We start from the raw sequence: 14,583 nt of genomic DNA, 5'->3' as shown, positions 1-14,583 counted from the left end.
ATATGTCCCCACCGGGATTCGACCCCGAGACCTCCGGATCGTGAGCCCAACGCTCAACCACTGGACCACGGAGGCCGTTAGAAAACTCAGTGAGGTGTGGGTACTTAGGTCATCTTGTGATGGTTGTACCTCTGACTACCCCAATGGTATAGAACGGCAACTCTCCGCTCCCCACCAGCGGCTGAGCTAGGTCTACCTCACCCCCTCGGTCTTACTTTAGTCTTCAATCGTATGGCGTCAGACGTCACACACACAGATGCGCGTGTACGATAACATCAATGTTTAGTGTCTGTGTAAAACGAGGCGTTTTGTATCAAGTGTCTTGGGTGTGACAGAACCAAGAACATATTGAATAAAATACATAATATACTCAGAACATTATAGTATAAAAGAAAAACAAAATGTTATTTTAATACATCTTAATACAATTAAGTTATACACAAAATAAATAATTGTATAATCTACAACTTAGTACAATAAAACAATACAATAAACAATTCAAAAAATTTTTAACAAAAAAAAACCGACTTCAAACGCAAAACTAAAAAGCAATAAATAAATTTACTTGGCACAAAGTAATTAGTACGTATTTTCAATTAGTTAATTAATTTTATAAATCTGAAGCCGGTGCCAAGGAAATGCTACAACGAAGTACCGATTCATATATTTTTCAATACTGATTGTTTTGCAATTTTTTGTTTGACATTGTTTTGTAATTGCTTTGATATAGGTATTAAACAATATTGTGTGTACATAGTAATTTGATATTGTAGTAGGGTTGTTGTAGCATTTACTTGGCACCGACTTCAGATTTATAAAATTAATTAACTAATTGAAAATACGTACTAATTACTTTGTGCGAAGTAAATTTATTTATTGCTTTTTAGTTTTGCGTTTGAAGTCGGTTTTTTTTTGTTAAAAATTTTATTTTATTTTACGATTTTAAGTGATGGTTAGACCGAGCAAGGATGCAGAGACAGACAAATTTTCTGATATAAATTGATATATATTAATACATGATTAGTAGTGATCACAATTATTATTGATGAACATGTTTATACACACACACACACTCACACACGCGCGCACACACACACACACACACACACACATACACACACATGTGGTTGTCAGTGGAAGCTGCTATCATACACACTCACGCATACATATAGATACAGTAGATTTCGCGTGGTTCGCTCGCTGCTAAAGCAGCTCGCGTGTCCTGTTTATTCGAAACTGTCCCTCTTCGTATGGCGGCCATCTTGTTTTTCCGCCATTTTGTTTTTTTTCACCGGCGACAGAATTTGACCATGATTTAAATGGGTGTCGTGGAAACAAACAAAATCCAGGTGCAATAGGTTTGCCAGGCCGTAGAATGTCTCCCTGATTGGGAGCAGTTTTCAAAGATGACGTTCCGATCACACCCCTATACATCATTTTTACCCCCAAGACATTTTCTGGAAAAACAAAATTTTGTATGGCGGCCATCTTGTTTTTCCGCCATTTTTTTTTTCACACGCTATGGAATTTGACCAAGATTTAAATAAGTGCTCTGAAAGAAATATTGCTTCACGTGCGATAGTTTTGCCAGGCCGTAGAGTATTTCTCTGATGCGGAGCAATTTTTGGTGACCAGAAAGTATTTCCGTACTCTACATGACGTTTTGAGTAAGCGCCCCATACATTATTTTTACCCAAAGGGGCTTCTTCCAAAATCGACAAAATTTTGTATGGCGGCCATCTTGTTTTTCCGCCATTTTGTTTTTTTGCACCGGCGATTGAATTTGATCAAGATTTAAATACGTTTCGTGAAAGAAAAATTGCTCCAGGTTGTATAGTTTTGCCAGGCCATAGGGTGTCTCCCTGATGCTGACCAGTTTTCGAAGGTCGGGAAGTTTTCCCGAAGCCTAAAGATCGATCCGATTAATATGACTTTACAAACGCACTAGTCGCTCCTACGATTTTTGAAAATTCCCCTCGATTTCTCTGGTCTTCCATCATCAGATCCTGACTTCCTTGACATGGGACCCCCTTGGGTATATCTCCTTTCAAACAAAAAAAGAATTATCAAAATCGGTTCATATACGACGAAGATATGCCCGAACAAACATAAAAAAAAAAAAAAATATACGGTCGAATTGAGAACCTCCTCCTTTTTTGAAGTCGGTAAAAAACTAAAACACACAATAACGGGTTCTTACCGCGTTTAAATCAGGGATATGAGGCTCCCGATATTTCGACACTGTTGCAAGTCGCATATCCCTGATTTAAACGCGGTAAGAACCCGTTACTATGTGTTTTAATTGTGATAATAACCGCGTAAATCTAAAACAATGTATAATTCAAAAACTATAATAGGGCAGTTTCAAGTTTCCAACTACTCAAATCAGTTACTTTTTACTAAATGTCAAAATACGAAATTACTATGGAATCCCGTTGGGATAGGCAGTACTCATGGAACTCCACTTACTAAGATCCTGACACACCTTCGCCTCTTCCACTCCCATCAAAGATATCATGCATGCTCGCCGGTCTAGAGTACTCTTAACCTTTCCTTAAAACATTCTAGATCTAATCCCCCTAAATAAAGATATTTTTGAATTGAATTTGAATCGCGGTACGTACGCCTTCATCTTCCAACCCGAATAAATAATGTACAAACATAAACAAATTGAAATATATTTTTATTAAATAGTTAACAATAACATAGTTACAAACGTCTCAACCGTCTAAAACTACTGCAGCTTCTCACAACCTGTATAGCCGGATAAAAGCAAACACAATTTGCACCCCAGTTACCTATGAGTGAATTATACAGGGCGTTAGTGATATCGTAACGAAAACTTTGAAGGGGATGATTCAGACCATGATTCTGAGTTGATATCAAGTGGAAAAAAAAAAACTAAATTTTCTCATACGGAAATTCCACTTGACATTTAACTCAGAATCATGGTCTGAATAATTCCCCTCAGTATTCGTTACGATGTCACCAACATCCTGAATATAAGTAATATCCGTGAGTTTAATTATACAACCAAATAAACAATAACTAAAACTACAAAACACAAAGTGCAATAAATAATACAATATATTATAATACAATATTTTACAATACAATATATAAATAGGTAGTCTTCTCTGTGGATATAAGGCGCAGCATTCTACATGCACTGAGCATTACTGTGTAATGTCTTGCAGCGCGGTAACGCAACGCAAGATGCATCCAGAATGTTATGCCAAGTACTGGTACCTAAATGGAGTATGGATGGTGCAATACAATATACAATAAAGTGAAAATGAGGTGAGAGAAAAAATACACAAATAAGGTAGATTCAGTTACAATAGAGATAGTATACATTTAAAACACATAATAACGGGTTCTTACCGCGTTTGTAACAATGTAGTATACATTTTCTTATTCATTCTAAATGTATCCTGTAACAACACATTTTTACATCTTTTCTTTCTCGTTATAATCTGGGAGTCTTCAAGGCTAGAGTGAATAGGCATTTGCTAGGTAAACGTGATCCATCCTAGACCACATTCTCACTTACCATCAGGTGAGATTGTGGTCAAACGCGAGCCTATTTTATTTATAAAAATATATATATATTAAAAGATTTCAGTGCGTTTCACCACGATCCCGGCTGGTATTAAGCAGCAATGTGGTCTAAGCTGAAGCACGAAAACTCAAATAGCCTTGAAATCCCCTAAATTGGGTAGTTTTCTAGGTCAAGATAAATTGTGAAATTCTGATTACTAAATAAAGACAGATCGAAAATTGACAAAAACCGTTTTTTTTATTAAACTTTTTTATAAATTTTATTAACGAAAAATGTAATAATAAATGCGAAATTGTGTTACTTTTTCTATGACGTCACAGGTTGCTTTTTCATACAAATTCCATAGTGATTTCGTGTCGTGAGTTGACTAATTAAAACACATAACGGGTTTTTACCGGCGTTTAAAGCAGGGAAATGAGATTTGACTAGTTGGAAACTAGCCTATTGCGTTAATCGGGGAACAATAACGCAGGGAGTGAGTTCTATTCTTTCCATATTTATTAAAAAAAAATACTTCTTACTATATTTAAAGTAAAACAGATTATAATATATAGAGGTACAGATCTGTATAGTAACAGTGAGGTAATAGTACATATGACGGGCGAGTCAATTGAGTGCGCGTTTCAATAAAGTGATGATTGCATCCACTCAGAGACATTAGTTCTCTTGACTTTTATACCGCCAAGGCTATGCCACCTATAACGGGCATATTTCGTGCTTTTATGTAAGGATGCCTGTCTGCCGTCGTCTGTTTTTCCAACTCGTTATAATCTGGGAGTCTTCAAGGCTGTGAATAGGCATTTGCTAGGCAAGCGTGATCCACCTTATACCACGTCATCACTAACCATCAGGTGAGATTGTGGTCGATTGAGCCTATTTTAATTAAAAAACAAAAAAGAATTGGGTAGTTTCCTAGGTCAAAAATAAACTATGAAATGTAAATTACTACAACATAACATAAGTTCATAACATCGTAGAAAGGAAACTACAAGAGAAGGATAAGAAAATGACAGGTATAACTTAAAGTAAAATTGAGGAGGTGTCTGCAGGAATCGGGGCCATTGTTAATAAAAAAAAATATGGATCTAGGTCTGAAATAAAAATAACATTTCCTAATTCTTGTCATATAAATAAATACTGAATCTACCTTAGAAATAATCCAAAATAGCATCACGTACATTCTTGGAAATGTTCTTCTTTTCCAGATCCTTCTAGAAAGTTCCATGGTGTCATCGCGCCGCACCCACCCACCATTCGACAAGACTGAAGGTACGACAAGCCGCCAGTCAAGACGAACAGCGGACGGGTACATAGCAGTGGGATTCTTCTTTCTTCACGAAAGTACTTGTTTCTTCTGGACAGTTCTTATTTCTTCTGGACAGTTCTTATTTCTTCTGGACAGTTCTTATTTTTTCTCGACAGTTCTTGATTCTTCTTGACACTTCTTTTCTTCTAGATTCTAGAGAATTTTACTTACTTGTATCTGCTGGCTGCTGGCGAAAATAGTCACTGATTCTTTCATGTGGTTTGATTTTAGAATAAAGACAGTTGATTTTGATGTAGGATATATTACGGAGAAAAGGAGACAATGCCTGCGTTTGCGCATAACAAAACGTATTTCAAAAAAGGAACGCATTAGCCACAGTACAAGATTGATATGTACATTTACAGACATTATTTGAATGCTCCTATTTTTTTTAAATAAAGAAATACATACATAAACTTCACGCCCATGTCCAGTTGGAGTAGGCACAGACCACGGAACTCTACTTCCTACGATCCTGACACACCATTTTCTCACCTTCAACTCTCATCAAAGACTTCATGCATAACCACCGGTTTAGAGTACTCTGGACCTAAATCTTTAAAACTACGCAACGGATTTTGATGCGGTTTTTTCTAATAGATAGAGTGATTCAATAGGAAGGTTTATAGTGGAGAAGTACTGTTATTTTTGAGGTTTTTAATGTGATATCGTAATTTTTTTTTCCTCAGCATTGCACCCGAGTGGCAGGTCGCTAGTTTATAATAATTAAGTTGTTTTAATTCTAAAGTAAATGACATAAATAGTCACAATAGATAAGTATAGGCTCAGGCTACTTATCAAGATTGCACGAATGAACCGGATGTGTCAAATATTTGTGTACGCCTGACTAGTGATAAGTGATTGCGAATTTGGTTCGCATATACAGGGTGTTAGTGACATCGTAACGAACACTTTGAGGGATGATTCAGACCATGATTCTCAGTTGATATCAAGTGGAATATTCCGCCGCAAAAAAGAAATTCCGACACGAAATTCCACTTGATATTAACTCAGAATCATGAGCTGAATCATCCCCCTCAGTATTCGGTACGATGTCACAAACACCCTGTATATATTGATATAACTATAACATAGGACATGTTAGTCGCATGCACCCTGAGCGGTGGGCACGGTCACGCATTGGGTGCCTCATGACGGGTACAGTCATGAGCAATATCATGTACCCACTTTACAACCCTGTCGCACTATCATATTTGACATTTAATGAGACATGGTTTCAAAGTGTATACATATTAGTGCTCGTGACCGTACAGGCGTTGTGAAGACGTGAAGTGAAGAGATGGCGTGACGACGTGGACGCTTGCCGGAGTGACTGGCACAGGACCGCGAAAAATGGAAAGAGGAAGGGGAGGCCTTTGCCCAGCAGTGGGATCTTGTAGGCTAGATTATATTAGAATCATACATTCATTGGTCCGGGCCTACAATTCAGCGAGCTGTAACTCACCTGGCTAGTGCTGGTATCGAAGACAGCATCGTAGGCGTACACGCGCGGTGGCTCGGGTGGCGTCGCGTTGTGGCGCGTGACAGCCACCGTGTTGTTGACAGGGTCGCACGAAACGCAGGCGTACGCGCCGTCCAGCTTCTCCCGCGCGTCCATGGGGCGCACACGCACCACCACGCGGACATTCTCCACTGTTGGTGCGGTTAGCTCCGCGTCCTAAGGAGGTATGAGAGGTTTAGTACCGAGGCAACTTGTACAGCTCAGGGTATGCCCACTTTAGAACCCTGTCGCACTATCATCGTTGACATTGAATGAGACTTATGGTTTAATTTGTCAAAAAAGTTAATGTGACACGGTATCATATTAGTACTTGTGACCGTACTTAAAGAAAGATAAGAAAGAAAACATAACATAATCAGCTTGTATATGTCTCCCCTCAATCAACTACAGAAACAAAGAACGAAAAAGAATGAAGAAAGATAGAAGAAGAAAGTTTGTTTTTTTAAGAAAGATATGTTTATTATGTAAAAACGCCACATAGACAATATCAAACAGAACATACACTAAAAAAATAAATAAATTAATAAAAAAAAAGTCTAATTTCTACAACATATAAAAAAATATAAGATAAATTAGTAACTTAAAAATCTACTGATAGGTAGATGACCAAAACCATGATTTTTTTAATAAGAGTGTTCAAAGAGCTCCTCTAATGGATATTTGCAGCACCAGAAGTATTATTGTTGGAGCCTTATGTCTTGCTGACTAAAATGCATTTTGCATTGAATTGCATTAGCGCCAGTGCCTGTCATGATCATAAGCTAGATATTACTGCACATAAAACACAAAAAAAAAACTAAAAGAAATACCTACAAAATGCGACCTATTTGCTAGCAATTTCGTGTCAAATTTGAAAATGTTTGAATGTAGTACAAACTGCAGATTGTCTAAGATAATTTAATTAAGACAGCAATTAATCATGTAATGAAAATGTCGAGTCATGTAAATTTTTTCTATTACAAAATGGTGGAAAATCTAATAAAAAACAAAATCTCTACATACAAACTCTTTTCATTTCTTTCACAATTTTTTTTAGAATCTATACATACAAACTGTATTCACAATATCTCACACACACATTTTGTGCAATTTATATTATGTTATATAATTTTCTACTATATCTTTGCTCCATGCCTTTTTTGTGCTGATTTAGCAATTCAAGGATAAATTGAAGAACAGGAACAGGAAGTGACTAAGCTCTTGATAATCATGTCAATGCCAAATACATAATGAGGTTTTTATACATTGATGTTTTTTAATAAAATAGTATAAGTTTTGTTTTGTTATTTACATCATCATTTAAAACAGAAAGCTCGGTGAGGTGAGAGTACTTATAGTACATCTGGCGTTGGATGTACCTCTGACTACCCCAATTTGGATATAATCTTGAGCTTTAAGTTCACATTATTTAATAATGGCTGTTTATCATGGAATGGGTATTTTATAATTATTTTTATTTTATTTTATCTGCAGCCATTTTAGGGTTTTGTATTGTATGAAATTCATCTTTATCAGTGTTTGACTAGAATCCAATATTTATTGAATGAAATGTTTTTCCTGTTTTAATTTAGGAGCTTTAATTATTAATGTAATATATAATTTTGTGGTTAATAATTATCTATAGAATATTATTTAAATTCTTAAATTGTAAACGGCAAAAATGTGGCTTTTAAAATTATTTTAAAGTCTAAATGAGTGTTTTATAAAATACCTACAGTATTTATATACAAATTTATATTTTTAATTTATTTTGTCCACAAGACAGGCAAAGGGAACACAGCCCATAGAGCCACACAAACAAATAAATTACATCCAAAGAAATCCAATAAGATTTATTATTCAGAAAATATACCATAGATAATTTTTAACAATCCTTCATGTTTAAATTTTATTGTTCTTGCTCATTTGAAATTCTATTGTACGTTTTGTAACAAAGATACCACACAAAGGAAATGTTGAAATTGAAACTAACTAGACGGTAACTCCATGACCTTGCAGCTATACTTAGCACTTCTAACACTCATTCCGCAATACACAATCGCACAATTCAATAAAATATTGCAAAAATCGTAAAGTCGATAGCAAAATCAGTAAAAATCAACTATTATAAACACTTCTAACGCTCTATGTAAATGGGTTACGACTAAAACGAATAGAATAGAAACTCAAGGTTTGTCGAGTGCGTAGTTAGCCGCGGCGGCTGCGTCGCATGACCCTGAACGAAATTACAACCACGTACTCATGACTCATATCTAGGAAAAGATTACGATCCAAACGCGCCCACTATTTGCAACAATTTCACAAAAAAATGATTTTTTAACTTTTTTTAATAATGGAATATTTCTTCAAATGTGCTAGAAACTACGATTCAACTCGGAAATGCGTGTTACGAAACCACACTCGACCAACCTTCCACACCATGTGACTAGAGTACAAAGTGGACACTTACTGGCATCTCGCAGTATTTCTCTCTTCGCGTTCACCTTAACATGAGTCCCGTGGCACTGGTATGCGAGGCAACGTCTTTGTTTGTCGAATATTAGCCAAAAATCAATACTCACGACCTACTTTTCCAGTTCCATTTGAAAATGAATGACATGACAGTTTAGTTCCGGTGTTGTCAGTTTTTGGTAGACAAAACTGCTAGTAAATCGATTAAATTTTGAACAACAAATGACAATGGGCACTTTTGTATGAAACTTGGTCCAAGAACCTCCACTGATGAGACTTATATGTAATGAAAGCTTATGCTTTCCCTATGATTCTGGCAAAGTTCTATCAGATTCTGTCCCGGGGTTCTTTTTTTACGGCCATGTTTGTCCTGGCTAAAAATGTGATAAAATACAGTGGGAGCTAAAATCGACTCAAGATTTGTTGCTGGATAACTAAGTCTACATAAATAATTATGTATCATATTGTATATCATTTTAAAGAGGATCTTTTCCAGAATCCGAAACATAAAAAAAAATAAAAAAAATCTTTTTGTAAGCGAATTATAGTCAATTTATATCTGCAGCGCCATTGTTTCTCGGTAGCTAAGTTCAAGTTTCATGCCTTTTACCCCTTCCAAAAGTATCTTACCGATTTTTTTTATATTGTTTCCGGAATTTGATCTGAGTGATAATAACAAGAAAAATAAATAGACACCTCTCCGATAGAGACCGCCTAAGCTATTGCCTAAATCGTCATCATTAGCAAGTCATTACGGTATTGCATATTATAAGCTTATCAGCAACTTGGAACTTGGTCCAAGAACCTCCACTGGTGAGACTTGCATGTAATGATAGCTTATACTTGTCCTATGATTCTGGCAAAGTTCTATCAAACTCTGTCCTAGGGTTTTTGTACGGCCATATTTGTCCTGAGTGTACAGTAGTGGACTGCAAAATCACCTCAGGATTTGTTGTCGAAAAACTATTTAACTAAGTCTATATACATAATTATATATCATAATGTATATCAATTTTAAAGGGGAAGGTTATCAGAATCAGAATCACAAATAAAAAAAAATGCATTAAGTATGTAAACGACTTTTAGCCAACTCACGTCCGTAGCACCATTTTTCTCAGCAGCTACGTACGAGTTTCGCGCCTTCCAACCTTTCCAAAGAAGCCCAATCATTTTTTCCTTCTTCTGATATTGCATTCTTAACCTGACAAGTGACAACAACAAGAAATAAAATAGATACCATTCCGATAGAGGCCGCGTAAACTATGGACCTATTGCAAGATAACGTACTCAAAGGCTAGTCATTATAATCCAACAGACGTAACATGATTAGAATGCGGGAGGACGCAAATGTAGTATGTTTTCTTTCACCACAATCTTGTTTTATTAACCCAGGCTTATATCTTGTCTTATAAACAATGCCGAATGGTACAACAAACGTATCGTAAACGTAAGGTTGCCTGGTAGTAATTGCTACCTTGGCAATAAAGCCGCCTTTTGCACCAGTTATTGCCTGAACTTGTTTAATAAATGTGTTTCTTTTGTATACAATAGAGTCATTGTATTGCATCTTGATTAGAATGACTTATTTCTTGTTTCTCTCGTACTAAGCTGTATACTGTTAGTGTTAAAGAGACACATATTTCGTCTCTTTCGCATAAGGCGATGTACTACATTTCCGTCCCGCCGCATTCTAATCATGTTACGTCTGTTGGATTATAATGACTAGCCTTTGAGTACGTTATCTTGCAATAGGTCCATAGCTTACGCGGCCTCTATCGGAATGGTATCTATTTTATTTCTTGTTGTTGTCACTTGTCAGGTTAAGAATGCAATATCAGAAGAAGGAAAAAATGATTGGGCTTCTTTGGAAAGGTTGGAAGGCGCGAAACTCGTACGTAGCTGCTGAGAAAAATGGTGCTACGGACGTGAGTTGGCTAAAAGTCGTTTACATACTTAATGCATTTTTTTTTATTTGTGATTCTGATTCTGATAACCTTCCCCTTTAAAATTGATATACATTATGATATATAATTATGTATATAGACTTAGTTAAATAGTTTTTCGACAACAAATCCTGAGGTGATTTTGCAGTCCACTACTGTACACTCAGGACAAATATGGCCGTACAAAAACCCTAGGATAGAGTTTGATAGAACTTTGCCAGAATCATAGGACAAGTATAAGCTATCATTACATGCAAGTCTCACCAGTGGAGGTTCTTGGACCAAGTTCCAAGTTGCTGATAAGCTTATAATATGCAATACCGTAATGACTTGCTAATGATGACGATTTAGGCAATAGCTTAGGCGGTCTCTATCGGAGAGGTGTCTATTTATTTTTCTTGTTTTTATCACTCAGATCAAATTCCGGAAGCGATATAAAAAAAATCGGTAAGATACTTTTGGAAGGGGTAAAAGGCATGAAACTTGAACTTAGCTACCGAGAAACAATGGCGCTGCAGATGCCTGGCGCTGGAAATTGACTATAATTCGCTTACATAAAGACTTTTTTTGTTTTTTTTTATGTTTCGGATTCTGGAAAAGATCCTCTTTAAAATGATATACAATATGATACATAATTATTTATGTAGACTTAGTTATCCAGCAACAAATCTTGAGTCGATTTTAGCTCCCACTGTATTTTATCACATTTTTAGCCAGGACAAACATGGCCGTAAAAAAAGAACCCCGGGACAGAATCTGATAGAACTTTGCCAGATTCATAGAGAAAGCATAAGCTTTCATTACATATAAGTCTCATCAGTGGAGGTTCTTGGACCAGATTCGCCCATTCTCCTTTGATTTGTGATTATCATTAACAAAATAACGGAATATTTACAAAATTTGTTTCATTTTTACTTGAAGGAGAACATACCCTCGTCATCTCAACCTTATCCAAGAGTCACAGTATTTTTTTACGTTTAGGTCGAATTAGATAATTATTCTACCACAAAGACAACCATTATAAATACTGGCAATACTATTGTATCTGAGGGTATTTTATCATGCAATATTTCACCTTTTTTAAATAAATTCTGCAATTAACGAGCGTTATTTTTATATTTCACTACATCACTTTCAGAATTACGTTTCTGGAAAGGATTTCGTGTTTTTATTGATATTTTATGGTCGTAAAAACACAAAATATTTTTTACATAATGGCTTTTTGTTTTGGTATTTTTTTTTTTTTTTCTTTGTTTTTCTTTTTGTTTTGGTATTTTTTTTTTAAGGTTTTTTTTTTGTCTGTGTACTTTGATTTCCGTGTGGTTTCTTTCCTGTGTTAAATGTAATGTACCTGTCTGTCTGTGTCTGTGATGTCCGAAAATAATAAATGTTTCTTTCTTTCTTTCTTTCTTTCTTTCTTTCTTTTTTGCAATTGCATTAAAAACACCTGCTGTCAAAATCGACCACTGAAAACGTCAGATGTTATCGATGTTTATTTTTATTCAAATAAATAATAATTTGGATTCCATGCAAGTTTTGTTATCATAAAATGGAAATTTAAAAATCGACAGTGATTTTATTAGTGTAAAATACAATAATGTCTTCGGAAGCCGAAGAAAACCCCGTCCATATTGGTCCTGTTGACGTCGACTCTCTTAAGAAAGAAAATGAAAAGAATTCCGAACATTTTTGCGATTCTGGAGTGGAGTCTGCTGACTCCTGCTCCGCTACACTGCCTACATCATCAGACTGTGAGGTATCGTCCATAAAGACTGCAGAACATGACAAACTGTTTGACCTAAAAAATGATAGTGAAAAACCAGTTGAAATTGATAATAGACCTATTTTATCGAGTCCTGCTTGCTTAACACCGGATATAAATGATGTCACGGAGAATTTACTGAGTTTAGAAGAGTTTTCTTTCAACAAAACCGACGGAACGTCGCTTGTACATGACTATGTTTGTGAAACCAAAGAAGAATCAATTACTGAAGGAATTCTTGATGACAACTTTGTTACCGAGTCTGCCAAAAGCACTGACAATTCCTCGTCTAATTCCACTGATGACTTGCAGAGCAATGAACATATTGAAGAAGGAAATGAGGGACAGAGCACACATGCCACAGAGCACAGTATTAATCATTCTGATCTAGAAAACAAAGGTATTAGGAGCCTTACGACGTCTACGGTGAGCCTAAATGACCATAGAGTTACGGATAACAAGGACACTACTATATCTAAGTCACCTTACAGCCGAAGTGCTGAAAACATATCAGTAATAGATCAAAACATGACACAAAATGTAAATTGTACCAAAGAATTAAACACAGAAACGATCCTAGCTCAGTTCTCAAACCAAAAGCCTAAAGTCACAGCAGTACAGAAGATTACAGTAGAAATACCAAAAGCAACGGAACCTTCGCAAAACTTAGACGTTAGATACTCGAGGTTACCAAAAGAACTGCTGTCTCAAGACTTAGGCTCCATAGTCAAGAATGTACATGGGATATTTTCATCAGTTAGTGGCAGCTTAAAGTACGCTTACAATCAGACGCACAGAGCTCCAAAGCCTCCGATTAAACCTATCACAAAACCCATACTGAATGGGAAAGTCATGGATGATATATTTGAAGATGAAGCCACTGTAAAACCAAATGTAACCAATGGTCTTGATAAATCTCCTGTAAAAATTGAAACAGCTCCACAAGAAATGAAAAAAGAAGAGATAAATACAACTGTAGATAACAAAAATGAAAATGAGATAGACAATGACCCGAAGAGAGATATATTAAGACTGCAGATAGCATCTTTGGAGAGAGTCCTGGCTGAGCAGAGAAAGGAGAACACCAGTCTCAGAGAGAGAGTGAAACAGCAGGTTGACGAGCTTCAGGAGAAGGATCAGACTTTCAAGGAGTTGGAGTTGAAGATAGATCAGGTTAGTATTGATTTTAGCAATAGCAATGAATGAAGTTAACATCATACTTCAGAATTAATCTTCTAATGTCATAAACTGTTCAAAATTGCCTGTTAAAATGTCAATGGTATTTAGTGAGGCATTAAGTAAACCTCGTCATTGCTAAACTCTTTCCCTGTACAAATATTTCTGTAAACATGATCTGAGAATTGGGGGGATTGCATAAGCACCACAGTGGGGATTCTCAATCTTAATTAATTTTTATTATCAACCTCCACCTGTTCATTTCCAAATATACGCCTCCACCCCCGCGGCACATTATTCGTTGATCGAAGACTTCGATAAAATTCGCGCAGGTTTTTATATAACGAATGATATCTACGCAGAGAAATGTCGTACATCTATTAGTCTCAGCCCTCGATATCTCCTCGGGAACTGCTCTCCATGGACGCAACTCATCTCATTTTCACATCGTCAAGCTATTCAAGGAGAAAGCGCACGTTGATGCGAACATCCCTATTTGGTGGATATCCCAACTATTCGCACAAAGCGCTTCGCATCGTCCTTCATTATGCGCACTGCTAGGGAGTAGAATTCTCTGCCGTCTTCTGTATTTCCGAATGCATATAACCCGGGTTTGAAAACACCCGGGTTTGAAGACGGCAGAGAATTCTACTCCCTAGCAGTGCGCATAATGAAGGATAATGCCAGAGTGAACAAGCACCTTCTGGGTGAGCTCGCTCCATCGTAGGCCTCGTCAATGCCTTCGGTCAAGTCGAGCCAAGAGTAAACCCATCAAAGGTAAAAAAAAACATTGATGTGCTATTCCTGGAAATGTTCTCGAAGTGGGAATGTTCCCATTGTTAAAACTCTTTAATAGTAAAG

General features: G+C 36.3%; 2 protein-coding genes across 5 annotated transcripts in view; one reads left to right on the top strand and one right to left on the bottom strand.

The window, feature by feature from the left end:
* The window catches only part of LOC126378852 (kinesin-like protein KIF3A), a 38,206-nt gene extending 29,210 nt beyond the window's left edge, over window positions 1-8,996 (bottom strand). Inside the window, exons 1-2 of one of the 2 annotated variants that reach the window (XM_050027315.1) lie at window positions 8,840-8,996; window positions 6,334-6,546 (exon numbers count right to left, since the gene is read on the bottom strand). In XM_050027315.1, the coding sequence (XP_049883272.1) occupies window positions 6,334-6,546; window positions 8,840-8,845 (219 nt within the window). In that variant the 5' untranslated portion in view covers window positions 8,846-8,996. Of the gene's footprint in view, window positions 1-6,333; window positions 6,547-8,362; window positions 8,563-8,839 lie in introns of those variants that run through there. The other variant, XM_050027316.1, reaches the window with a different exon arrangement.
* Window positions 8,997-12,257: 3,261 nt separating this feature from the next.
* The window catches only part of LOC126378823 (coiled-coil domain-containing protein 186), an 86,832-nt gene continuing 84,506 nt past the window's right edge, over window positions 12,258-14,583 (top strand). For all 3 annotated transcript variants that reach the window (XR_007568143.1, XM_050027247.1, XM_050027246.1), the window contains exon 1: window positions 12,258-13,719. Coding sequence is in view for 2 of the 3 variants with exons in the window: in XM_050027247.1 (XP_049883204.1) it covers window positions 12,382-13,719 (1,338 nt within the window). In the remaining variant the exon portion in view is untranslated. The remainder of the gene's footprint in view (window positions 13,720-14,583) is intronic.

The sequence above is a fragment of the Pectinophora gossypiella genome, chromosome 27 (genome assembly GCF_024362695.1).
Source record: "Pectinophora gossypiella chromosome 27, ilPecGoss1.1, whole genome shotgun sequence".
NCBI lineage: Eukaryota > Metazoa > Arthropoda > Insecta > Lepidoptera > Gelechiidae > Pectinophora > Pectinophora gossypiella.
This window is presented reverse-complemented; position numbering and strand designations above follow the sequence as displayed.